Consider the following 26,941-nt stretch of genomic DNA (forward strand, 5'->3'; position numbering starts at 1 on the left):
CTCACTATTGTTTATAGATAACTTAACTCAGATCAATATCTAAACACAGCCGGCTTCGTGCAAAAATCAATGAGAAATGTTTAAGGTGTCGTTTAGATTTGAAGATGAGTTGAGATGGATTTTGAATAGTAGTAAGATTTGTGAGTTAAAGTTAATGAATAGTAATGAATAGTAGTGAGATGAGTTGAGATGGATTACGAATACAATAAGTTGCAAAAGAATTTTATAAAAATAAATTTAGAAACTAATGGGACATATCAGATTGTAAAATTAGTTTTATTGTAAACTAAATTTAATAGATCATATAAAATTATGTTAGTGTGTGAGTTTATTTCTGTAAATTCTCGCTTAAACACTTGTCAAAATCAATAGATAGAAAATCATATCATCACTGCCTAGTGCCTATTAGTTTCTCACCGTTATGCCATTGGGCTAGTTAGGAATTTCGAGATAAATATATTTTGTACCCTTAAACTATCAAAATCTTTATACTTTATACTTCAAAAATATTGAAACTAATATATTGCATCCTCAAATTATTAAACCTTAATATTTTATAATTTCATTATGATCCGATGATCATGATTGTGCTGCATTACTAAAATTGAACACTTGAGAGTACCTGGCTTGAGAGTAGTAATTCAAGATATGAAGTGTAATTCGAGGAGGGATGTACTCTGCCTGTGCAATTTTCATCGCACTCAAAGGAGTGAACAAAAAATAAAGACGAGTAATGTTAGATATAGTTATAAGTTATGTAAATATCATATATATTTTTTTTAAAAAGAGTGTAATCTATCATTAAAATAAATTAATTTTTTTTATATAAATCTCATACACGATACTTTTGTGACGGACGGTAAATATCATTTTTTCTTTTATTTTACCACTCCTGGAATAGTTAAGTTCTAAGCCACCATGTAAGTAAATCTTAATTAAGATCCTAAATTTGACACTCCAAGATGATTAGAGGATCATACTGGGGACTGGGAAAAAAAAAAACAAAGGAAAAGAACCAGAAAAAAAATCTTCCATCTTGGATATAGCGAGTGACCCAAGTGCAGACTGAAAAAATTTCCCTCAAGAGTCAGAAGTCATGGCCAGATTCTTGCATTCATCGCCGAAACCACCCCAGCTTTCCCTCTTCTTTCCCTCCCCATCCAACTTCCTCTCACCCATCTTCTCATTCCCGAACCTCAGTCTCCAACACCACCACCTCTACAACTTTAAAAGCTCAATTTCCAAAACCTTCGCATCATCCTTCAGAAATGGCAGACCAGAAACAGGGTGCCCTGTTCCACTTGAGCAACAGCCCATAAACGAGTACCAGACCCTCTCCACCTCCTTCCCCTTCTCATGGGCCTCCAGCGACATTGTTGAGTATAGCTCCAAATTGTTCGTCACCGGCGCTTCTTTTGCGCTCTTTATCGGCCTCCCCGTTGCCTGGTTCGGCACCGTTGGGCCCGAAACAGAGCCATTCAAGCGGATTGTCTGCTCTGTTTCAAGTGGGATATTGTTGGTTACTCTTGCCGTTGTGAGGATGTACCTGGGTTGGGCTTACGTGGGAAATCGATTGCTCAGTGCCACAGTTGAATGTAAATGCTCTGCTTTATTTCTTCTGCTATATTGATTGTCTTCGTTTAATTAGTTTCTACGAACTTTGAGGGGAAGGGAAAACCTTGAAATTCTAAGTTTTGGGCTGTTCGGACTGAGGTGATAAGTTTACTTAGAACACTAAAACGATTTTTTTCTTTTTTCTGGGTAATTGATAGCGTAGTTTTCTTCCTCTCCTTTTGTAGATGAAGAGACAGGCTGGTATGATGGCCAGGTACGCATAATTCTTGTTTGTTTTTCAGTGGAATACGATAGAGTTTGTGCTTCTTTCTTTACATCAAATTTGATCGCCGAGAGAACTGAGGAGTGTTTAGGGGAGGAAATATGATTTTGATTTATATCTTTTTCACCTTAAAATATTCGTCCACCTATAGTTCATAAAACCTTATTTCTAACGAGAAGAAGTAATTGGCAAATAGAGTTTTCAGTATGTTGCTTACTTCTATTTCGAACTGGCAAGATTGAAATGCATATCTAGATTTGGTTGGATAATAGCATATGTAGTTGCTTTGCATAGATATCGAGAACTCTTGAGATGTCTAATTTATTTTCTTTTAAATTTATTGGTTTCTTCTAAATCTTTTCTCCATAGACTCACTCCATACGAACCCCTACAATCCTTGGTACATCATCCTCCCCAATCACTACCATACTTTCGATCGATCACCCCCCTCCACAATGCTTCCTCTTCCCCATGGTATCTCCATAGCCACTTCCCTAACAACGCCTTATTAAAACTACATAAGCTATGAATACCCAAATCTCCATCAACAATCGGGCAACAAACTTTTTTCCAACTCACTAAGGGAGTTTTAGTCTCCTCTCCCAGGCCTCCCCACAAAAAATCTCTATACAATTTTTCAATATGATTGGCCACACCAACTGGTAAAAGGGAATAAAGAAAGAAAGTATGTAGGGATATTAGGAAAGGTTGGGGTTGCTTCCTGAAACAAGTTTACTTCTCGGTTGGTGATGGTTTAAAAATCAGATTCTGGGCTGATGTTTGGTGTGGGGATACTGAATTGTCTAGAGCCTTTCCGGTTGTTTTCAGATTGGCGACTAATAAGCAAGCTTCAGTTTCAGAGGTGATGGGTTTTTTCAACGGAGTGGTGCTTTGGGATGTAGGTTTCTCCAGATCTGCCCAGGATTGGGAAGTAGAGGAGGTTACTGATTTTTTTTAGATTGTTGTATTCAGTGGAGATAAGAAGACAGGGCAGGGACCAACTATGCTGGAGACAAACAGCCTCTATAAAGTTTACAGTTCGGTCATACTATAAGGTGATACTAAATCAGCACCATATGTGCTTTCCTTGGAAGAGGATTTGGAAGGCTCATGTTCCATCAAGGGTGGCTTTTTTTGTATGGACAGCAACAATAGGGAATATTCAGACTATAGATAACTTGAGGAAGCGCGGAATGATTGTTTTGGATTGGTGCTTTATGTGCAAGAAAGAAGTGGAATCAGTGAACCATTTACTACTTCATTGTGAAATGGCTAAAGTGCTGTGGGATGGAGTGTTTGGAAGGGTTGGGCTGAGCTGGGTTATGCCAGAAGCAGTGGTCGATTTTCTAGCACGCTGGACCAACTTTCAAATGCATACTTGTTCCCAAGTGGCAGCTGCATGGAAAATGATGCCTCTGTGTATTATGTGGTGCATTTGGTTGGAGAGAAATGAGAGGTGCTTTAATGATCGGGAACGCAATAGAGATGCATTTTGGAAGTTTTTATAAGTACTCTACTTAGCTGGTTCTCTGCTATTGTACTCAAGAGTGGGGCTGTAAACGAGTTCTTGTCATCGTTTTTCTAGTTTTAGAATGTAACTAGGTGTTTCTTCTGTATACTTCCTGTGTACTTGGGCTTCGTCTATTACATTGTGCTTAATAAAATTTTTAACTTATAAAAAAAAAAAAAAAACAATATTAAGAAATTCGTATTTCAATAAGAAAAAGAAAATAGAGAAGCCTAGTATGCCTTAATCAATAAGCATGCTCCCCTCCATTTAAACAAAAGAAAAAAAACGAGTGTGGTCTCAAATACCTAATTATAGAGGCGGTTTAGGGATGGCAGTTCTTGAACAATTGGATTAAACTTTTTTGGATTTTTTTTTTTTTTTTTTTTTTTTTTTTGTTGTGGGGGCTGAAAAGAGTTGTTGCAGCCATGGGTGGCAAATCCTTTGATTTACCAACCTAACCTGACGGTTCAACCAACACCAACCTGAAACATATGCTGTTGGTCAGAAATCGCCTGAGGGATCAGCTTAGGTGTCTGAAAAACTATGCCCCTCAACCCCTACAGTACCGAGTTTGGTGGTAGTATGCAAGATCTTTCACCACCGCTGCCAGATCTGGCTATGATCTAGTTGCAGGGTGCTCTAACTTGCACCCCAGCCCCCACCTAGCCACTACAGATGAACTGAGTAATCATCAATTGATGATCACCAGCTATGTAGTCTGGGATCCATTTGGTGAATGGTCGGTTCGGGGGATCATTCCTGAGGTCAGCACCCATTGGTTCAAATCCAAGGCTTACCAATCATTTCTCTTTCATTCCCTTGATTTTGTATTTCAAAAATTTGGAGGATAGCTGCTATTGTCAATATTTTCAAGGGTTTAAATTATACAATAAATTTTGGTCACCCACCTCTTTGTTATGGTTGATCTGATTTGTGACTTCTTATACAAGTTCAAGAAGTTTGCCGATCAGTGTTTCAGAATGATTTACAGTCGTAATGCAATTCGAGTGCATCTTTACTATGTCATTGGATATGATTCATTGCCCACTTTTATTTTTTTATGCACTTTTGAAGCTTAAATTGACTTTCCTCAACAGATATGGGTGAAAACTGCCGAAGTCTTGGCACGGGACAGGCTCCTTGGTTCATTTTCTGTAAGTTGCTCATTTACAGACTTGGTGTAGTTGTAATGAATTTTTCCTTTTGATGCTGGAGGCTTTTGTTTAATATGAATCAAGCAACATAAGATGTATGAATGATTCTTGTGGACCTGATACAATTTATTTCGAAAGTTTGTTTTGAGATGGTAAGATTATTTCTGGTGAGCGCTTCATTTGTGTCTAATGGTTGGATTACAATGTATTGCGCAATAGAGGGAAGTGACCATTTAACTTTGCCAACTAACAACTAGCTGGTGGTACTTGTTTTCTTGGGGTTATAGAATTTTTGAACTAAAAGCCATCTATACCCATGCATGATGGAGATGGAGTCTATAATTATAGGGGTGAAAGTTTTTCGGTCTAGACTGGAAAAACCGACCGGACTGGACCGAGTTCACCCCTACTCGGTCTCGGTCCATGGTGTCTCCAAAATTCGGTTTTTGGTCCCATGGTGTGGTTCTTTTGGAGGACCGGACCGGACCGAAACTAACCGAATCACTTACATATAAATATTTTATATATTTTATATATACATAATATATTATTTATATAGTAGTTGTATAAGTTAATTATGTAATTTTCTCTAATCTATCATCATTGACCATACAAAATGTAAAATAATATATGCTATCAATTAACTAATATATCATACAATAAATCATAGGATAATATGGAAGACTATAAGAACATTCCCATGGAAGAACATATGGAAGACTATAGGCCCCCTAAAAGCTTCGTTTTTTTTTTTTTTTTTTTTTTTTGTATGGACAGCTTCACTAGGGAAGATTCTTACGTTAGATAATCTAAGAAAATGCCGATTGATGGTATTGGACTGGTGCTATATGTGTAAGAAAAGTGAGGAGTCTGTGGATCACGTATTATTGCATTGTGATGTAGCCATGAGCTTATGGAATGATATCTTTGCTAGAGTGGGACTTGTTTGGGTAATGCCAAGAAGGGTTGTTGAGTTTTTGGCCAGCTGGCAAGGCATTTGAGGTAATTCTCAAATTGCAGCGATGTGGAAGATGATACCGATTTGCCTATAGTGGTGCATATGGATGGAGAGGATTGGTTGGAGTTTTGAGGATCCCGAATGGACAATGGACGAGATTAGAACTTGTTTTCTTCATGCATTATTCCATTGGTTGATTGTAATAGACTTAATCGATCCGTGACCCCGGACCGATTACACCCCTGACTCAACTATAAAGATTCATCCATGCATCAGCATGACAGCATTTTTCTGAATCTTTTATCTAGTATTGCTAATTAGGCGGTGCAAAATGGAAGAGCCTTTCATGAGCCATGACTATTTTTTAGTCTAAGGGTAATCCATCCTCCAATCTACTCTGTGGCATTACAAATGTCTATGAACACCAAACCACGCACTAATCTTGCAAATGTTGGAAGTCATTTTTCCTTGAAGTTCCTTGTGCACCTCTCTGGATGAATTTATATTGGAAAACTACCATAGTAAGACCATATTATACTTTTTGGAGAAAAATGAAACAACAAATTTCATCTTGGGGTGAATTCTAGCTCACATGGGTTCCTTTTCTTCTCCAACAGGTCAAGCCGGTGTTGAGCAGATTAAAGTTTACTCTTGTCATTCTTGCTGCATCACTATTTGCGTGTGCTCTTTTCCTCACTGACATTGATGGGGACCAAAATGTATCCAATATAAGATCAGGAAATGCCAGTACCGGTAGGGTAATACCTGGAGTTTACAGTGATGAGTCTGCAAGAGCATTTGAGCCAGACGAATTCTGTGGTGAACCTGGTCTTCCCTAATTGTGAGTCATGAAGCTGATTTTAGTTACCATATAATTACTGTATATTGTTCAGTATATAGGCAGAAGCATATCTTTAGATCCCATATTGCACAGTTCATATTGTTCCATGGTGCCCCATGTAATTACTGCAAAAATCAAACTGAATAGATTATATGTTAACGTATAATATTAAGAAGGTTATTGTATCCTTGAGCAAGTCTCCTGCCCATTTTAGTTCCCCTATTTTTCTCTTTGTTAGATCGCAACTAGCTTCCCTCAAATCCGTGTACCTCCAATCTCCTCTCTCAACCTCATTTTTTTAAGGAAAAATGACAGTACCTAACTTATTGCAGGGGAATACCATGATTATATCACACCCCTTATGGTTACAAACATTAAATCCAAAACCAAGATGTAAATGCTAAAAGATAAAGTTACAGCCTTTCAACTAAAACCAATCTAGTGGGAAATAAATATTCAATATTAACTGGAAAGCCATAAGCAGCACCCACCCCTATTTCTTTATAGCATACAGCTCCACTACAATCAAGAGCACTTGCAGCACAAGGAGTGTCTGGCTCCATCCACTCTCCATGCACCATGTTTCAGTCACACAGCATTATTAGCTCAGATTTGGTAAACAATCAGCCACTTTATTAGTCTCCCTAAATACATGCAGCACTTGCTTGGAGAGATTATGCGACAAGAACATAACTCCTCAATACACCAAGGCATAACAACTGTACCTTGTCTCCAGGAAATGTCCACTTGAGAATGTAACTCCCCTCAAGTTTAGCATCATACAACAAAGACTCAACCCATCCAACAGAGCTTTAACTTCATTTATATTGCTATAACCAACCTTCCCATTACTACTTTTACTTATTTCCTGGAAAACCAACAAACCCTTTTGCCTCCTCTACTCCCAATAATCCATCCCCAGGCTATCCATTGATGGAGCCTCCACTTGAAATAGAGCTATTAATGGCTCAAATAGCTCAAACCAAAGCCCTCTCTCTTGGGATGATAATCAGTCGAGATTCCCTCTCTCGGCCTTGACTTGGGTGGGTTTTCTTTCCTTTACTGACTCGCCGAGAATTGATGAGCTAGTACATCAGGCACTCATTGACAAAGTACTTGGTGCCTTATTCCCATCGATCATTCATACCACAGAGAACTAAGCGTCTTAAACCATGTTTTCTTTTCCTTCCCTCAAAAAAAAAAAAAAAAAAAAAATCTTAGTCAATTTGGATCTTCTTTACAAGAGACATATTAGTCTATTTAATCATTTTCAATCATACTAATCAATATGATGCATTTAAGTAGCTTCGTATGTCATCACTTAAATGAAAAATTACTTGAAACAGGTGTTGTAACATCTTAATAGAAGGTCCAAATCACATGGTTTATACTCTAAAATGACTAGTCAATGATACAATTGGAGTTCCATTGAAACTGTATAAAAAGCAAGAACTTTTCTTTCTCAAGTAATGTGGAATCTCATTCACTACCTACCATTATCCTTATCATATGTGGTATCACAGGTGTAACTTGGAATAACAGAAACCGACAGATGAAAAATATAATTTCTTCAAAATATCAAATAAAGAAAAATGTTGTTCTTCATCCAAGACGTCATCTTTAGCATCCACTTGAAACAGAGCTGTTAATTAATTTAATTTCATCTGCTAGGCTATGTAAGCCCCTATCTTTGTACTGCTTCTACGCTTTATCAATGAAATCAAATCTTGCTAAAAAAAATAGCAAGGGCAAATGGAGAGCATAAGAGTCTTTCTCAAGAAAATAAACACAGAAGAAAAATAATCATAAGGAGTGGCTAAGCTGTTAATATTATTAACTTAAAAAAACCAGATTAGATTAGCTGCATCAGAGGAAATCTGTTGGCCCACCAAAGGTCATGGAAGATAAGGCTCCGTTTGGATAGCGGCTATTTATTATTTTATTATTTTTATTTATAAAATATTAGAGATCATCTCACTATCTGAATACAACCTAAATCTTCTTATGCTAAAATGGAACAGAGGATTAGAGCATCATACCAGGAGAATGAAGAAATTATATCAAACTCTATTTACAGTAAATTACACTTTAAAGACGCTGTTAGATATAGAGCTTAATATCGGTACGGTACTCTTTATAATTTCCTACCATTATTATTACTAAGAACAACCACGTAATATACTGTTGAGGTAAAAAATTACTTTATTTTATCTTTAAAATCAGATTTGATTAGATTGGTTGCGGATCCCACAGAAATTTTCTACCGTTTTTTTAATTTTTCTTTTTATTAAGAAAATATTTTATAAATTTTATTATCTTTTTTAAATATTTAAAATGATTAAAAAATGTGTAAAAATAAAATAAGAGAAAAATGAAAAAAAATGATTTACACCATTCGGTACCGAAGTTTCGGTGGGCATAGCAGCGCTCGGTTGCGGAACATCGACCTCGTGACTAATGGCTGTCATGGAAAAAGTCTCCATTTTAAAATGGTCGGCGCCCACCACAATTAATGGCTGTCATTGAAAAAGCCTTCCAACTGTTAGAAACATCACATAAGTATTAGTAATGTCTTCTGTATTAAAGTTTGTGAAAGACGGTAGACATAAAATTATTTTATCAAAATAAATTTATAAATTGAATTCTTCATAAATAATAATGAGTTTAAATGATAGAGTGAGTTTTATAGGATCTACCTAAAATGAATTTAGATATATTTAGAAGTTAATATAAATTTAGATATATTTATAAGAAATTGAAAAATGTTGTAAGTCTCACGTATAAATAGTATTAATTAAAAAATATTATTAGTCTCACGTGTAAAGAGATTTTGAATTGAGATGAATTTAATAATTTAAAAATTAAATATTTAAATATTAGATTCAATTTAAAATTAGATTGAATTAAATTAATTTTACTTTAATTTAAGTTTCCACGGAACTTTAATATTGATAAAATAAAATAAAAATCAGATTGGTTTAGGTGAATAGGTAATATACCGTAAAAACTCTCAAATTTCCACCGATGCTGGTCATTACGGAAGAAGGAAGGCACGGATAGTTTTTTCAAAAACCAAAAAACTGAATAAAGTTGGGGGGTGATGTATATGAGGACCCACCAATGAAACGAAATTCAGGAATGGTTCATGCATTTTGCCCTCTTTTCATCTGCTCCTTCAGTTCCAAGACAAAGAAAACTCTCAACTTTATAAATATCATTAATTAAATGAAGAAAAAGCAAAGTTTTTCATCCATTTTTTGTCAGAATATATCATCTGGCTGCGGTACAATGAACAACGACAACACCACAGCTGCTGCTTCTTCTTCTCCAACCTCGAGATCTTGGTCTCTGTCTTCCTGTCTTTTTTTCTCACCGGACCCATTTTTTTCAGACTCGGCCTCTGGATCATTGCCGTCTACAGGTTCGTATTGCAGCAACTTTTGTTGCTCTTTTTATCTTTCAAAAGACTTGATTGCATTGTGTTTGGGTTTGGATCTTGTTCTTTTTCAACGTGTTCTGGGATTCTTGAAAACCCATCCGTGTTTCGTGTGGTTTCAGGGCAAAATCCCCAGGAAATTCCTGGTAAAATGGAATTTAAGCTTCCCACTTTCTATTTTTACCCTTGGTTTTATTTAGAGGTTTGACTTTGTCTAGCTTTCTCTCATCGTTGACAGGTTTAATGAATATACTTTTTGGCCATTTTCGTGAAGAAGTAGAACCATGTCGAAAAGACAATCTTTTTTCCGAATTAAATGCAGACAGGTCATATAATTACTGTGCTACAAAACATTCATTCAGCTAAATGGAGCCATTTGTCTTATTACGATTAGATTTTTTTTTAATCGTTGAACAAAAATATTAGGCAAAAGTCAAAGCAAACGGGACATATACAAAAAGCATCACCAGTGCGTGCTAATTACGATTTGAACTTATTGATGAAAACTTAGCGCTCTACTCTAGGATGCAGGCAACAGCTTCATGTTTTGTAAATGAGAGAGTTTAGACCAAGGAGCACTCCATATGAGAATGTTGCTGACTTGCAATACCGATCTTTTTTGGTATCGATGCTCTTGACCAAATCCCGCTTCTTTTTTTTTTTATCCGTTAACGAGGGGAGTATGTCATTGGTTTTGGAACATATAATGGTAGAGTTAGTACAAGAATAATGGCTTAAGTCATTAAATCCATCCCTTTCTATCAGTCAAATGATTAATCGGTTCAAGGACAAACAAGAAGAATAGAGATGTGAGTTGATGCTGTTTGACACAGTAGCTGGCATGTTATTTGCTGTTGTTAAATTTGATTGGGCTTCCTTTTGTGGATGTCTTTGAAGTTTTTATGAAATGGGCTACTCTGAGAATATGCTTGGTTTGTAATACCTCGAATTGAGTATATGAAGGTGATGATGTCTTATTAAAAAAGATGGTGACTGTGATCCCAAATTTTCCAGGAAGAAGTTTCTGTAATTAATAATGGTTCTAAAAGGCTTCCATTGTAACATTGACTAACTATTTTGGAGTGTAAGCCCAAATGCAGTTGAGCTTTTCTTGGGCTATTAAGAATGGTATTGGAGTAAATCATAACCAAAAGTATGCAACTTAAGTCATGCCATGTCAAAAATGGTCTGACAAGGACATAAGGATTTAAACGAGAGAGATTGTTACATCCCAGAATGAGTATAGGAAGAATGATGAATCCAATCTCATATTACCTCGGAGAGATAAGTTCTTGCAGGGCATAATGATTCCAAGGAGTTTCAACTATAACCTTCACTTGTCATTTTGGAGTAAAAAATTGAAGGTGGTTTTTCCTTCGGTCACTACACAGTTGGTGTTTCCACCATTGTTTTCTTTTTTGTTAGGTGTGATTATGAACAAAAAAAACAAAAAAAGATGTATGGCAATTGTCTTTGGAACTAGCAATGAGTGTCAAATCTAGTAGGTGGGATAGCATTTGTTGGTGAGAGAACATGTTGAAAAATCTAGTAAATTTTGATTATGCTATACATCTTTTTGGGATTTGTCTGGATTTTTTGCGGATGCAATGACTGCTTAAGCTGAAAAGGGAGATGCTTTTCTATTTTGATTTGCTCTAATATTAAGTGAGTTGTATGCTTTTCATTGTACATGTAGAATTGGCAGTGTTGGAATTAGCGCAACATCTTGTTTAGATTATTTTCCCACATACCTTCCAATTTTTTTTGTTGTTTTATATTCTTCTTGAATCTCCACCACAAACCCTCCCCCCTCCCTCCCCCTGGGTTTTTTGCCCTAAACATGACTACAGTGTTGTTGTATATTGCAGAAATAGTTCAGTCATACTGGTGAAAGAATAACCGATTTGCCAGGTTTGCTTCTTTGGGACAAAGAGAATGCTCTAGTTTGTCATCTGACATATAGATGTTTCTTCGAGGGAAGTTGAACAAAGCCATATGCCCTACGGAAGAAATCCTAATATGGAGTTAACAGCAGCTTATGATGTTGAACATCTAAGTTCTACCCAAAGGATTCAGCATGAGTTGTGGCCATTAGGAGAGATTGTTCCAGAGAAGGCTAAGTTTCCATGTTGTTTAGTTTGGACTCCACTCCCAGTTGTCTCGTGGTTGGCACCTTTCATTGGGCATGTTGGCATTTGCAGGGAGGATGGAACCGTTTTAGATTTTTCAGGATCCAATTTTATAGGTGTTGATGATTTTGCATTTGGTGCCGTAGCAAGATATCTTCAACTTGATAGAGAACAGGTACAGTCCCTTTTCCGCCCGTTTGAACCATTTTGGTGCTCTCTCTCTCTCTCTCTCTCTCATCATCAACTTTGAGAAGCACTCGTGGCAAATAGGAACATTTGAAAAGAAGAGGAAAGCTGAAAATAATTAATGTTTCCTCTTTAGCCCATCTACTGATATTGTGATGCCACTTTCTTTGGATGAATTGGAATAACCAGCGTCGGTGATTTCCTTCATCATCTTATATAAAGAGTTAATCTTGCTTGTTTATAGCTACCTTTTAGCTATTGTTGCACGAGGAACCTGAATGTGAATGTTAATGCAGTGTTGCTTTCCGCCAAATCTAGCTGGGCACAAGTGCAAGAATGGCTTCCGTCATGCAGAGTTTGGAGCATCAATCACATGGGATGATGCCCTACGGTCTAGTATCCGGTACTTCGAGCACAAATCCTACAACCTCTTCACCTGCAACTGCTATTCATTTGTTGCCAACTGTCTGAATCGGCTCTGTTACGGTGGATCAATGAGTTGGAATATGATAAATGTGGCAGCTCTTATACTATGCAAGGGGCGTTGGGTTGATAGCATGTCAATCTTAAGATCTTTTCTCCCTTTCATACTGGTGTTATGCCTCGGCATTGGCATGGCTGGGTGGCCATTCTTGATCGGGCTGCTATCCTTCTCTGTCCTCCTCCTTGGGTGGTTTCTGATGGGTACTTACTGTGTTAAAAATGTGTTGGAATGCTAGGTCATTTGCCATTGATGTCGAAGAGTTTTTAATGGAGGAAACTCGATAATACTGTATGGGTCTCTTCTATAAGCTGTGTTTATGAAAACAGTTTGCAATTGAGATGCTGTAGGTTTTCTGGAAAGACCTCTTGACATGATGAAGTAATGGAAGAAAGTGTTCCTCTATTTACAATTAATAAACATAATTTTCACAAAGAAGCAATTGTTACATCTTGGTCATGAAGATTGAATGCTGCTGAGTAATCATTATAATAATGTGTAGCTTGAACATGGGAGCCAAGTTTAATTGGACTAAATCCCATAACTCAGGAATCGATAGAATTCACATGGAGTATTTTAGTCATTTTCCATTATGTTGACAACTAAAATGATCAAAATACCCTATATTCTGCATTGAATGGAATATTATTCATTGAACTTAGTGTGGAGAGATTCCTGTCCTTGGATTAGAGGCTAACATTCTCACACCTTTTGCCGGTCAAAATCCTGGCACAACTGCAGAAACATCAGATCAGAATGGCTTCCTTGGCCTAAAGCTCACGTATGGAGTTATGGAAAAAGACAAGTTTGTCAAGCAATGCACTAGCATTAGTTGGAAACGATTAGGAAAATGAATGTAAAGATGTGTCTCAATATCAAGGTCACAAGCAAAATTGTCCTATTATAACCAGTGCCTGATTTGACCAAAAGTAAACAACAGACTTGTTTAGCATAGAGAACCAAACCAGGAAGCTCCATCTCTCTGATCCATCTTTGATGCTTAAATTTTAAGCTTTTCCTACATATCTGGAATGTTGATAAAAAATTTCATGCTCCATACTTGGGGGCCTTCCAAAGCTTGAAGGCGACCTCGTGCAGAAACCGATCTGCTGGTATGGCAAGATTTCCACCGTGCTGCGGATGAACAGGAAAGAGAAAACAGGAGAGGAAAAATGAATCACATAGAGAGCAAGGCATTAAGGCACCATAGAACATATATCTTAAACAATCAAAACCCAGACCATTAAAACTCGGGAGGAATTGTCAGTATGAAAGTATTTTTAGTCTGAATATAAACAGGCTGAGACGTAAGGAACTTACAGAAACCACTAATATTTGTACATAAAAGACTACATACATAACCTCAAAGACTCCACCTTGTAGGGAAAAGGTATAAATCTAGCAAGAGCGCTAGTGGACACACAGTAGCAGAAATACAATAAATTTCTAAACGCAGTCAGCTGTTTCATATAGACAAGGTTTACAATGTCCAAGAAGGCAAGTACATTATTAGAAGTACATCTAATTCCATGCATTTGAAATAAATATTTACTAGAGTGGAAATTCTTATTAAGATAAAACCATACATTTTGTTTAATGGCAACGAACACTGGAAACTGTGGAAACACAACATGACTAGGCAAACCATAAAACTATGGAGACACTCATTTCTCCCCATAAAAGGCCTAATAGGAGGAGTGTGGTAACTCCTTACAAAGATCAGGATGAGTTTGTTCCTAAGCCGCGTGAGACTTCTCAACACGCTCCCTCACGTGTGAGCCAGTATTTCCAATACCATCATCGTGGGTAGGTCGTAAGAGCCCATCATTAGTCATAAGTTAACTTGCTCTAATACCATATAGAGACACCCATTTCTCCCAATAAAAGGCCTACTAGGAGAGTTGGGTAACTCCTTATAAAGACTAGGATGAGTTTGTTTTTAAGCCGTGCGGGACTTTTCAACACATTTTTTTTTTTTTTATAGGTGCACATCATAAAACATCTACTCCTAGATAAGATGAGATTATATGTGTGATGGCTCTAGTCTGTACCTCCTTAGAATCTTTAAAGGAAAACACCTCTGCCATATCCTTGCGGGTTATTCCATGCTGCCATTGAGCAAGCAACATGGGGAAATGATGCCTGTTCACAAATTAGCTGGAACCTGGAGCTGTAAGAAATGGCCTGTGCATTGCTAGAAAGTAGAAACCATCAAATGTTTACTCACCTAACATCTTCCCGTTGATTTTCTCCACTCATGGTGTAACTTTGACAAGGGAAGAGCATTAAAAGATCAGATTTTTTCTCATCTTTAGTAGTTAAAACTGATAAGTTGGGATCATCATCCTCTGGGACATGGCCATGGCTCATCACGAGGGACAAATGCAGGCGGGAACCAATTTCGGATCCAGGTTGGGCTATCTTCATTATATCTCCAACCAAAGCATTGACATACTCCATGTCCTTCGCAACGGCCTTGTTTTTCTCACCACTTACCCTTCCTCCATTCCCTACATGCACACAAACTAAATCATAGTCGCTTGTCTCTAGAGTCTTCCCTTCTTTAAATCCAAGCAAGTTTAGCAACTCAGACACCACAACATCCGCTGGTACTTCCGCAAGGGAATGCAGGTTTTTAACTAGGACATCGGATTCCAACACAGTTAAGCCAAGTTTGGCACCAAAAACTTTCAAACGTCAATTTTTTGTGATTATAACAGCTTTCATTCCCACGAACCTGAAGTTAGAAAGCTCATAGATTGAAATTGTCTAACTACACTTCAACTTATTTGACAAAAACAACAGAAAATCCAAGAGCAAATAATACCTCTCTGATATTGTTGGCATTTTAGTGTTACTGTGAAGCTGAAAACACGAAGAGATTATTTTTTATACTTTATCGAGAAACCAAGACCTCAGATGCTTCCAGTATGAGGATCTCACCTGATCGGTATAAGCTTCACAAGCATCCATCAATACTGCAAACTCTCTAACTACTCTGTCATCCTCACTTTCTGCAATCTAAATCAAGTCAATCTCAATTATCATAGATTTACCAACTTTTTAAAGTAAATTGAGGAGGAAACGGAAGCCGGAACAACCATAAACAGAAGTAGCATGAGGTGAATTAAATTGGGTCGCATGCAAAGTAGATTATGCTGTTTTTAGACTGGTGACAATATTGCAAACTTCGTAAAACTTCCACCCTCAAGAGCTCTATTTCTAGATTTTGGGCACCAATTGAACTCCTGCATGCAATAGGTTGGATAAACCAACCGCCTCTTGGTAAAGCTGGCAAACCCACCTCACAACATAAGCTACCTACGATTGGGTTGTGCATATGGAACCTGCTTTTTTATTAACTTGTTTTCCCTTCCATGCATACGAAGAACACGATTAGAAACAAATATTACAACTGAATTTTAAAAATAAATAAAAAAAAGTGGAGATTTTTACAACCATAAGGTTACAAATTAATCATAGTAAAATAGCAAAGTTTGTCTTTTGGACTATAGACTAGCACCTTTTAAAAAAACTTGAAAGTTGTAAATTGCAGATCGATGGTTATTCCTTTAGCGCTGAATGAGACTGATACATCAATTCAAACAAAATGTGTGTGTGTGTGTGTGAGAGAGAGAGAGAGCGAGCGAGCGAAACCAGAAGCAGGGGCGCTGGGGAGGGTCAAGAAGCCACAGGAAGCTTTTGATGCGAGAGAATGGAGATGATAATGAGATGGGCCGATGAAAAGGGCCAACCCATTACAGTACAACACCAATGCTCGGCTTGGCTTGTCCGCCATTTCTGATTTCCCTCTGTATCTTCTTCTGTGTTTAGAGGCTTAACCGAAACAGAGAGATGCTTGTCGAAGACTGAAGAGGTTTGATGCACATAATATTATCCACGAGGAATTTGATGGGAGGAGATTTTTTTTTTTTCTCAACAAGATAGATTCATTCGTAAATAAAAAAGAGTTCTTACAAGATTAAGAAAAAACTAAATTATGTTGTACATCATCAACTAGTGTAAATTAAAAGGAGGATATTTTTCGCTGTGAAAATCTAACATGCAAGGTAGAATAAAAGAAATAGGTATGCTTCATTCTAGGAAGTTGCCCACTACGCAATGAAATGCACGCATCGATTCTGATCTCGATGTATCTTTCTTGTGTGCCAGCTATTGAATGAATTTAGCAAAGATTTAATGTCACTGACTATAGGTTAAATGGTCCAATCTACCACCTTGTTAGGATCATTTGCCCTTGGGGTGAAAACCGACCCCATCGGCGTCAATTTTGGGGCAAAACTGATCCCGATCGATACTTCATTTTTAGGTGAGAAAACCGATTGAAACCGGTCGATGGGGAGGAGAAACACCAGCCGTCTTGATATCAGCAGTTCTCTGATGGTTCACGGTCTGTTCATCGTCGAGTTTCGTCTAGGAGAGTAGAGAGAGAAAGTGTTGCAGAGGAGAGAGAGAGAGGATGAGAAATGAGATCATGGAACTAGGAAGAAGAAGCTTGAGGAAGAAGACGACCTAATTTCGAAACGACGTCGCGTCGTTCTACTTATTTTTTTTTTTTAATACGTTATGAATAAAACGACGCCGTTTGGTTTAATACCAAACAATGTCATTTCAGTTGTGTTTAAAACACAACCACATGCTTAAAACGACGTCGTTCTACTTAAACTTAAGTGAAACGGCGTCGTTTTGAGTACAGAATATATAAAAAAATATATATAATTTTTTTAATCGGCTGGTTCAACAGTTTGAACCAAGTTTGAACCGACGCCAAACAGGCCTATATCGGTTTTCTCTATTTTCTACAGCACGCCGACCGGTTTCGGTTGGTTCTAAGCTCTGGCGGCTGGTCTGAGTCGGTCTAGGTCAATTTCTCGATTTCTTGTACAACCCTAATTTACCCCTTGCAAAGCCACTAGTGAATCGCCTGCAATGACTAGTTTTTTTATATTGCTGTGTCTTGCATCCTCTAATCCAATGTTCATCACAGTGACTTCTCCTAGATTTGGGTTATGACTATTAATATGCTTTGTGATGACAAAGATTGGGTAGCCCTATTCTGATTTGCATAGTGCTACTGTTGTGCTACCTGTTTGTCTAACTGCTACATCAAATAATAGAGTGTAGCCCATTTGGTGTAGCTCTCCAATCATGGCTTTCATTCACTTTTTTAATGTCCCACACATTACAGTGTTTCTTATAAGTTCTCAAAGTGCCAGAAACAATTTTATTTCTTAAAAACCAAATACTTGATAGCAAAAATTTGAAAGTCTTGCTCCTCTCTAGCCAAAATGTTCAACTTTTCTGTAAGGGAAATGATGCATTCAATCCAATCACAAATTTTATGGTTAGCAAAACATGTAATATCCAAGGGCCAAGGTGATTGCCTCTAAAGAATTTTAGTGAAAGGGCAAGTAAAGAACAAATGTGCTTGAATCTCTTCCTCATTGTTGCAAATGGGACACTATGTTTCCTCCTCATTTAGGGGTGCAAATCTTTTCACCAAGGATTTTGTTGGAATTATATTATTCAGAGTTTTCCAGCAAAGCAATTTTAATCTGTCTTGAATTTTAGGGCAGGTTTGGGGGTGAGATGAGAATTTTATGTTTTGTTTGAGAGTTTAAAATATTGTATTTTAATATTATTATTATATTAGGATTTGAAAAAGGTGAATTGGGATTTGAAAAAGTTGAATTGTTTATTATATTTTGTATGGAGATTTCACTGAGAATTTCCAGAAGAATGGTGCATCTATCTGAGTTTATCCTCCTGTCTGTGATAGTCAGTTTGAGCTAGAGGAATTTTCAGAATTTCAGTCACAGTATTAGAATGAAAAAGGGCTTGTAACAGTAGGATGTTCCATCTTCTATGTTCTTCCATTGTAAAATCAGAGAAAACTAGGGTCCTATCTAAGGTGATGGAGCTATTCTTTTGAATTGGCTTGAAATTCAGGTGAGTTGGAATCCATAGATCAGACCACACCTTTGTGCTTGTGCCATTATTTATTTGATAGCACACACTCTGTTTCAAGAAATCTCTTTGCTTTAAAATGCATTTCCAGATCTAAGAATCTAAAGTTTTTGTAAGAGTATCAAAGAAATTAGAATTTTCTATGTATTTTCCAGACAAGATAGTTTTCCAAGTGGTATTGCTTTCATTTGAAATGTTTCAACCAATTTTACACAGTAGAGCGTTATTAAAATCTAACATTAGTCTTAAGCCAAGGCCTCCAATGGATTTGGGTTTGCATATTGACTTCCAAGATTTGGGTGTGAAGTTTTTTTATTTTTCAATTGGAAATCCCCACCAAAACTTTGAGACGGCTTTGTTAATTTTTTTTTCGTGACTGATTTTGGGATCAAGAGAGTGGACATGACATAAGATGTGATGAAGCTAGCAACAGACCGAATTAAAGTTGTTCCACTGGCTTGAGAGAGAACTTTGGCCTTCCATCCTACCAATTTTTCAAAGATTCTTTCTTGTAGATCTTCAAAATGGATTTTTTTTGAAACTTTAAAAGAGGAAGTTCCAGGTATTTTATTTTTGAAGAGTCATTTTTCTAACCAAAGAGATTCTTAACCTCTATTTTCTTTTGAGGAAGAGTATTCCTGCTGAATTGAATGGGTGATTTGCTGGAATGGATTTTTTGGCCCGACCAATATGAGTATTTTTCCAAACAGTTTTTGAATACTTGAGCATTCTACTGAGTGGCTTTACCAAAAATAATGAGATCATCAGCAAAAAGCAAGTAAGAAATTGGTGGGCTATTTTTGCAAATTTTTACCCTTTTTAGCCCCAAATTTTCTTCTCTTGTAATGAGTCTCGTTAAAACTTTTGTGCCTAAAATGAACAGAAAAGGAGAAAGATGGTCTCTTTGTCTAAGCCCTCGAGAAGGATGAAAATATTCACAAGGGTTCCCATTGATAATCACTGAGTAGGAAACAGTGGTAATGAATTCTTTTATCCAGTTAATCCACCTCCTATTGAAGCCTAACACTGTCATAATGTTCAAAATGAAACTCCACTCCATCATATTAAAGGCCTTCTCCGTGTCTGTCTTGACTGCCATAATACCCTCCCTCCCCTCTTCTTTTGAAGATGATGAAAGATCTCTTGGGCAATGATGGTATTCTCTTGCATGACTCTACTGGAACAAAAGTTGTTTGATGAGGAGAAATAATCCTTGGGAGAATCTTCTTTAGCCTATTTGCAAGGATCTTTGCTACAATTTTGTAGCAAACATTCGAGAGGTTGATTGGTCTGTGTTGATGAATAGTATTTGGGCAGTTTGTTTTTGGGATGAGGGCAATATGAGTGTGATTCAATTCCTTTAGCAACTTACCATGAATGAAGAAATTTTTTATAGTTGCTATGAAGTCAATTTTTTTGATGTCCCAATACTGCTTGTAAAACAAACCAGTGAAACCATCAGGGCCAGGAGCTTTCGTTGAAGGTGTTTGTTTAATGGCACTAATGATTTCATCATCAATAGGGATTTCACAGAGAAAGTTGTTTTCCATGTTGGTGATCTTGTCCGGGAACAAATCTTCTAACTCCATGTTTGAATTAGGATTGGAAGAAGTATATATGCATTTAAAGTGATCCAAAAAGATATTTTGGATGACATTTTGATCAGTCGTCCATTGGTTGGGATTCAGCTTTAAATAACACTATTAAAAAATTAAAAATAAAAGACTCTTTTACAAATTATAATTAAAAAATAATAATTCCTCTCATCAGCCACCATTCACTATCCCATACCTTATAAAAAAAACTATCAGGTGTGAAGTGTGATGGTAAATAGTAGTTAATGTATAGCAAAACCTTTAAAAAAATTTAATTCATAGGCCGATGCAGATGACACACATTAATATGGTATGATTTGATTTGTAAAAAAATTATAAATTTAAATATTATAAATAAGATCATGACATATCAATTATGTGAATGACGTATAGAGTTTTAAATAGATAAGTCTCTTACAAATTTTTTATAAAAAAATTAGATCCTACTAATAATAACAGTTTTTTTTTTTTTATATTTTTTGAGGTGGAGCCCACTTTTTTACAAGAATTTGTATGAAAATTGTCTATTTAGAAATTGTATAAATCATTTCTATTTTTTATTGTATTTTTATTTGAATCTTTGTATTTTTTTATTGTAAATACCATTGTTATTGTATTTTTTATTAGAAAAATAGTAAAGAAACTAAGGTGGTAAGGGGGAATCGTATGATTCGGATCCGGTCACCGAGTCATACCGATTCCATCAACCGTGTAATTAACACTAATCTCTGCAAATCTGCCATTTTCGTCTCCTTCACAATTCGCGACCATTGAATTATCAGTCTCTCTATCGCTGTGTTCTCCGCAACTCCACGAGTCGCGCTAGAGCAATGTCGTCCGCCTCTTCTTCGTCATCCGCGACCGAGGCCGAAACTCTTCGGCGCAGCCGAATTCTCAAAAGCAAGCTATACTTGGACGTTCCTCTCTCCAAGGTAAACCTATAAGGCTGTGTGTGTGTGTGTGTGTGTGTGTACGCGTCATATGGAATTTTTTTATTTTTTTTTTTAATTAAGAGTTTTGATCAATCAGGTTCCTGTTATTTACTCGGCGTCGTACGATATAGCGTTTCTTGGCATAGAGAAGCTGTAAGAACTTTGATTCTCATTTTTCTTATACTCTTTGCTGTATTCTGAGGGTTGTTAAGTATTTTATGCTTGCTTAATTAGGCTTCTTCAAGTTACCACTTCATATATTTGATTCCAAGTTTAAAAAGTGGGTTATTTGCTTAGTGGTGAAACGCGATTTGGTTCATTTTAGTTTCAATTCCTGGTTTGTATGAATCGTACAGAACTTCAATCTATTGGACTTGTTTACAGATTACTATGTCTCGAGGCAAAAATGGCACTTGTGAACTCTTGGAATTGCTAAAGCCTGTAGTTAATTAAAAACAATTTGTAATTGAAAGCATCGATCTTTCAAGGATCGTGTTACCAAGTTGCTCACTCCTTTAATCTTGCGGAGATTAACTACCAGTCTTACGAAAAAGAAATAGCAGTTTTATATGTTGGGCTCTGTTAGGGATGTCAATAAATAATGTTGATTTGCCGCGCATCAGATGGGAAATCAAATCATGATATTTTATCCTAGAAAAAGCCATGCTATTTTAAATATATGACTATTTTACGCAAAAACCTTTTCGTCCATGAACAGCAGGTTCTCTTAATATGATCTGTGTAATACCATGTGCTATCTTAATACTTTTATGAGTAAGAGTACATTGGTTCTTTATATATTATATTTTTAAATAGGTCTATTAGTTGTGGCCCTAAAAGTAGAAATAGTATGCCATGATTTTCTGCATGCCTTGCGTGATTAGAGTGATGACCTCTGTTGGCCCCTGAAAGAGTAAAAGTTTCTGTTAAGTGTTGGGCTGGATGTGAGTTGGTAGTTATAATCCTGGCCTTGATTAAATATGGAATTATGTAGGCACCCGTTTGATTCATCTAAATGGGGTCGTGTATGTCGATTCCTCATCTCTGATGGTGCTCTGGGCAAATATTGTATCATTGAGCCTCTGGAAGCTTCAAACGAGGATCTCCTTGTGGTAGTCTCCATCTTATCGTTGGCATTGGGTTCGGACCTATCAAATAATCTAAAACTATGTGATTTTTTATTCTATTTCATATTCTTTTAGACTAATGTTACGTATGTGCAAAATGCGTAAAGAGCAGTCATTGCGATAATGTATTAATGTAAGATGAGCACATGCATCGCTTTCTGTATCCATATACTAGCTGATAAGTGATTTGTTGAACAGGTACATTCAGAATCATACTTGAAAAGTCTGAAAAATAGTGCAAATGTCGCCAGTATAGTTGAGGTAATTTGTGGAACTCCATGCACCTCCAATTTATTAGCTGAAAATGCTTTCTTAGAATACTTTTTTAGAAAGTATTGAATATCATATGCTTTTCCTGAATTTACTGAAAAAAAAAAAGCTTCTTTTGGAGGCAGCTCCATAAAGTCATGAACCGATTAAAACACTAATGCATAGGTATGGTGCTATGTGAAAGACTACAAAATAGTTTTGGTAGTGGGTGCTTTCTTATGGTTTATTGGTTTATGCTAGGTTTTGGTGGTTGCATACTGTGTTTATATGTGTTAAGATTGTAGACTAATCTGAAAGCTTATACTATAGGTCCCTCCTGTTGCTCTATTTCCCAACTGTCTAGTGCAGCAGAAAGTTCTTTACCCGTTTCGCAATCAGGTAAAGTCATCATCCGCTTTGGATATAATTGTCAGAATTTATTTCTTTATTTTGCCTGCAGCATAGGGTTATGTAGATCATGTTTACTGCAGGTGGGAGGGACTATTTTGGCAGCAAAGCTTGCCAAAGAGCGTGGGTGGGCTGTCAATGTAGGAGGAGGGTTTCATCACTGCTCTGGGGAAAAAGGAGGTGGATTTTGTGCTTATGCAGACATTTCTCTTTGCATCCACTATGCCTTTGTACGGTTAAATATATCAAGGTACCAGGAATTTCCAATAGATGCAGCCCTTGTGATTATAAGTTGGGGATTTTAAATTAGAGTCTGAGAATTGGATATATATTTCTTGTCTGCAAATTTTACAGGGTGATGATAATTGATCTTGATGCACACCAAGGAAATGGCCATGAACTGGATTTTGCTGATGACAGTATGGCTACTTATTTTTCCAAGCTTGGTTTTATATTTCACTCTCTTATTTGATATCAATGATGGGATTTTTACTAACAGGACGAGTCTATACACTGGATATGTACAACCCCGGAATATATCCATTTGTAAGCTGCCTGCTCTAGTTCTTATTATTATATCTTTTGCTTACAGGTGCCAGCTATCCTGCTGGAATGGTTTTTTGGAATTGTTTGAGGGTAGAGAGAAATCATGAATTCTATCATTGAGTAGCGCATGGTTGTATTTTTTGTTTATTTAATATTCTTGTTTGTCAGGATTATGCAGCACGAAGATACATTGATCAGAAGGTTGAAGTAATGGTAAGCAGTTAATATCTCATTGTAGACTTAGATTGTAGTAGTTTTTGTCCTGCAACTACTATAATGGTTCATTTTTCCTGATTGACAACAGAGTGGAACCACAACCGATGAATACTTGAAGAAATTGGATGAGGCACTTAAGGTATATACTTGTTCCTTCTCCTGTCTTGAGCATGCTTGTTCCCCCCCTCTCCAACACAAAACAGAGAAAAAGAAAAGAAAAGAAAAAGTGAACAATTAATTTTCATGGCTTTGAACAATTCTCATGGCATTGAAAAAGAAAGTGATGAAACCGTGTGCATGGAAATTCAGCTTTAAGTTGCAATTAATTTATCCACTGTATTTCTTGCATCTTTGAGAAGTCTTGTATGTGAATATTAGGTTGCTGCAAGTATGTTTGATCCCAAGTTGGTGGTTTACAATGCTGGAACTGATATTCTTGATGGAGATCCACTAGGCAGGTTGAAGGTAATTTTGGTTGGACAGGTTTGGCTTTCGAGAAATTGATAGTTCTCTACTTGCCTTTCCTTTTCCCCTAATATTTATTTATTTGTGTTAAAAACAAGAATAGTTATTCACCGTATAAAAAGCACAGAAATTGTTTCCTCTCTGTTTTCCAATTTATGTTTTTATGTTTGCTTTGTTTTGCAGATCAGTCCTGATGGGATTGCCAATAGAGATGAGAAAGTTTTTAGGTTCGCTCGTGAGAGGACCATACCTATTGTCATGCTCACATCAGGTTCTCTCTCTCTCCCTTTCTCTCTCATTGCATAGAATGAAGAGTGACTCATTTCAGCGAAGGCCATCTCTTTATTTTAGTCATACTGCCTATATGTTTCTCTGTCTGGGAGACCACGTTTCAGACATCTTGATTATGCCCTTCGCCCACAAAGTATCTAAAAATTCTTTCACCAAAAAGCATCTCAAAGCTCCTGATCTTTGTAACTCTGGTACGTTTATAACTATTAACAAATATAAATTGGAAAAAATGTATTGAAACTAAGCATCTCAAAATTCTTTCACATAAGCGGATCCTGGATATTGCTTCCATGTTTCTTACGGAAAAAACATGTTAGCCTCGGTCACGCGCACTTAAATATAAAAATAAAAGAGAATCTTAGGAGACCCTTGCAAAAGAGATTGTGTAAATCCCGAATGAGCAGCAATTCTTCCATTTACGGAGCCTTTAGAACCTCTCATTGCATAGGTATTGTCTTTGGCCTTTGGTTTTTCCATGTTGCATCACCTCATGGATTATTTACAAAGGTTGCAGACGTACAGCATTCTGCTAACTCCTCTGTGTGGTGATTTAGAATAGGGAAAAAAGGTAAAATGGTTGGAAATGTTATGTATGTGACCTTGCATGTTGCAGGTGGTTACATGAAGTCAAGTGCCAGAGTTATAGCAGATTCCATGATCAACCTGTCAAAGAAATGCCTGATAGATATGGGTAAGAATGCCACGTAAAGTTGTTCATGATCGTTCTCTGCCAGGAGGTTGGGTTTCCATCAACAGATCTATGGTATGGGTTTGAAACGAGTTTTTTAAGCTGATCACCAAACTTATGGTTGTAAATTATTATTATATAGTTCCTCCTCCCTTCCCCTTTCCCTCTTTTTCTTTTTTTCTTTTTTTTTTTTTAAAAAAAAAAAGAAAGAAACTATATTCAAAAGAGAATGTGAACATGTATATTGAAATGGTAAATATGTGTGTTGTAAGCATTGCATTTCCTGCATCTGAATTCAGTTCTGAAAACACTCCTCTCGATGGTTTCATGTTGAAAAAACATATTTGGTTGTTGCTTCCATACATTCAGTTCTGACTTCAGAGTGACTCTAAACTCTCAGCTCTCTTTAGCTTCTTTGGGTTCTTTCTTGTTGATGCAGGCATTGTTCCCGATAACTTGGGGTACCAATATTTCGTTTCTTCTTAGATAGAGTAACAGCTGTCTGACAACGAGGGGTGTGTCGTTTTGCATGGGAACCCAGAAATGGTTCGGTTTTCAACACATTGATTAACTTAATTACATCTTAATGATTTTATTTTATAAAAATTACTTAGCCCCTATGATATTTTGCACCTTAAACTAAACTAGTAACGAGAGTTACAAGTTTCGAATGTACATATTTTGTATAAGCTTTTTGCAAAAGAGTAATGTTACATACAGTCATGAAGTGCGCAAGCGCCGTGCAATCGTTTTGAAAAAGAGTGGGGTTCACTATTAAAAAATTATTATTTTTCATGTGTTTTGTATTTACTCATTTTTTATAAAAGGTTGTGCGGCGCTTACACACTTAGCAAATATCATTTCTCTCTGTAAAAATATGGGCTCTACTAAAAAAAAATAAGTTTTTCAAATTTTTTCATAATGAGGTCTATTTTTTTTTATAAAATGCTTGCACGTGATTTGTGTATTTGGGATTTGAATATATATTTTTCTAAACTAATGAAGTGTTGATTCATATGATCTTTGTAGTCAATTTTAGTCGTTCATAATTTTTTTTATATATAAAAAATGAGCTGTATTTTCAAAGCTAACATTTTATTTAAATATTGACGAATATGGAAAATGAGGAAATTTCCAATTGCAACTTGCTAGGGGAGTCACGTGTGGAGGGCCCTAAGGCTCATAAAAGCATGCAGACAGGCATTACTGCCAGCTAGTGTTGTAATCAAAACCTTAAAAAAATTTCTCACAAGACCTCACTCTTCCTCCCTCTTACCACACTGTTTAAACCCTTGAATTCAATTCATCTCTTCTCAATCACTTTCTTAACTCATGATTGCTTGTAAATTCTGCCTCTAGATTATACAACATTCCCATTCCCCTCACTAATATATATATATATATATATGTATGTATTATGAATTATGGGCATCCCTAAAGCTTTTGTTTTTTTAGTAGAAGTTACAATGTATATAATTATAAAATATAAAGCCAAAAGCCCATAAACAAGAATTAAATAAAGAGTAATGCTAGGCTGCTGCCCAGCAGTGACCTCTGGGCGTGCCACCTAGGTAAAACTCATCATTTTTATTTTTTTCATATTTTTTTAATATCTTTAAATATTTTTAAAGAATAAAAAAATATTAATATACTAATTGTCACTTTCTTAATCAGTAAGTAAAAAAAATATTAATATACTAATTGTCACTTCCTTAATCAATAAGTGAAAAAAATACATGAGCGTTTAAAATAAGAGAGTAAAATGAGAGGGTAAAGTAGCATTATTCTTAAATAAAATAGCTACTGAATATTAAACAACCTATGAAAAAATAAAAATAAAAAGCATACTTCCCTTGAATATTTTAGATACAAAGGTATTGTGACTAACACCTTTAATTAACACC

The 26,941-nt window shown here is 36.4% G+C and overlaps 4 protein-coding genes across 5 annotated transcripts; 3 read left to right on the forward strand and 1 right to left on the reverse strand.

The window, feature by feature from the left end:
* Nucleotides 1-1,005: 1,005 nt before the first annotated feature.
* On the forward strand, nt 1,006-6,487 carry LOC121243349 (uncharacterized protein ycf36). The gene is made up of 4 exons (XM_041141462.1): nt 1,006-1,595; nt 1,800-1,828; nt 4,445-4,501; nt 6,077-6,487. Exons 1-4 carry the CDS (start codon nt 1,097-1,099, stop codon nt 6,296-6,298), a joined length of 807 nt encoding a protein of 268 aa, XP_040997396.1. The 5' UTR covers nt 1,006-1,096; the 3' UTR covers nt 6,299-6,487.
* Nucleotides 6,488-9,420: 2,933 nt separating this feature from the next.
* LOC121243350 (protein REVERSION-TO-ETHYLENE SENSITIVITY1) lies at nt 9,421-12,967 on the forward strand. 2 transcript variants are annotated; one of them, XM_041141464.1, is made up of 3 exons: nt 9,421-9,721; nt 11,605-12,040; nt 12,348-12,967. In XM_041141464.1, exons 2-3 carry the CDS (start codon nt 11,732-11,734, stop codon nt 12,768-12,770), a joined length of 732 nt encoding a protein of 243 aa, XP_040997398.1. In that variant the 5' UTR covers nt 9,421-9,721; nt 11,605-11,731; the 3' UTR covers nt 12,771-12,967. The 2 variants fall into 2 exon arrangements, with proteins under 2 accessions (XP_040997398.1, XP_040997397.1); XM_041141463.1 differs by having other exon boundaries at nt 9,423-9,721; nt 11,587-12,040.
* A 402-nt stretch (nt 12,968-13,369) lies between these two features.
* Nucleotides 13,370-16,360, reverse strand: LOC121242138. Its single transcript, XM_041140044.1, has 6 exons — nt 16,190-16,360; nt 15,476-15,546; nt 15,360-15,363; nt 14,760-15,219; nt 14,584-14,674; nt 13,370-13,666 (listed from the first exon to the last, which is right to left on the reverse strand). The coding sequence occupies exons 1-6, from the start codon at nt 16,329-16,331 to the stop codon at nt 13,580-13,582; spliced, it is 855 nt and encodes a 284-aa protein (XP_040995978.1). The 5' UTR covers nt 16,332-16,360; the 3' UTR covers nt 13,370-13,579.
* A 4,508-nt stretch (nt 16,361-20,868) lies between these two features.
* Nucleotides 20,869-25,311, forward strand: LOC121243352 (histone deacetylase 2). Its single transcript, XM_041141465.1, has 13 exons — nt 20,869-21,047; nt 21,145-21,200; nt 22,042-22,159; nt 22,373-22,435; nt 22,754-22,822; nt 22,915-23,081; nt 23,186-23,250; nt 23,331-23,377; nt 23,546-23,590; nt 23,682-23,732; nt 23,972-24,058; nt 24,242-24,329; nt 24,963-25,311. Exons 1-13 carry the CDS (start codon nt 20,946-20,948, stop codon nt 25,055-25,057), a joined length of 1,053 nt encoding a protein of 350 aa, XP_040997399.1. The 5' UTR covers nt 20,869-20,945; the 3' UTR covers nt 25,058-25,311.
* The last annotated feature ends 1,630 nt before the right edge of the window (nt 25,312-26,941 follow it).

The sequence above is a fragment of the Juglans microcarpa x Juglans regia genome, chromosome 8D, assembly GCF_004785595.1.
Source record: "Juglans microcarpa x Juglans regia isolate MS1-56 chromosome 8D, Jm3101_v1.0, whole genome shotgun sequence".
Taxonomy (NCBI): Eukaryota; Viridiplantae; Streptophyta; class Magnoliopsida; order Fagales; family Juglandaceae; genus Juglans; species Juglans microcarpa x Juglans regia.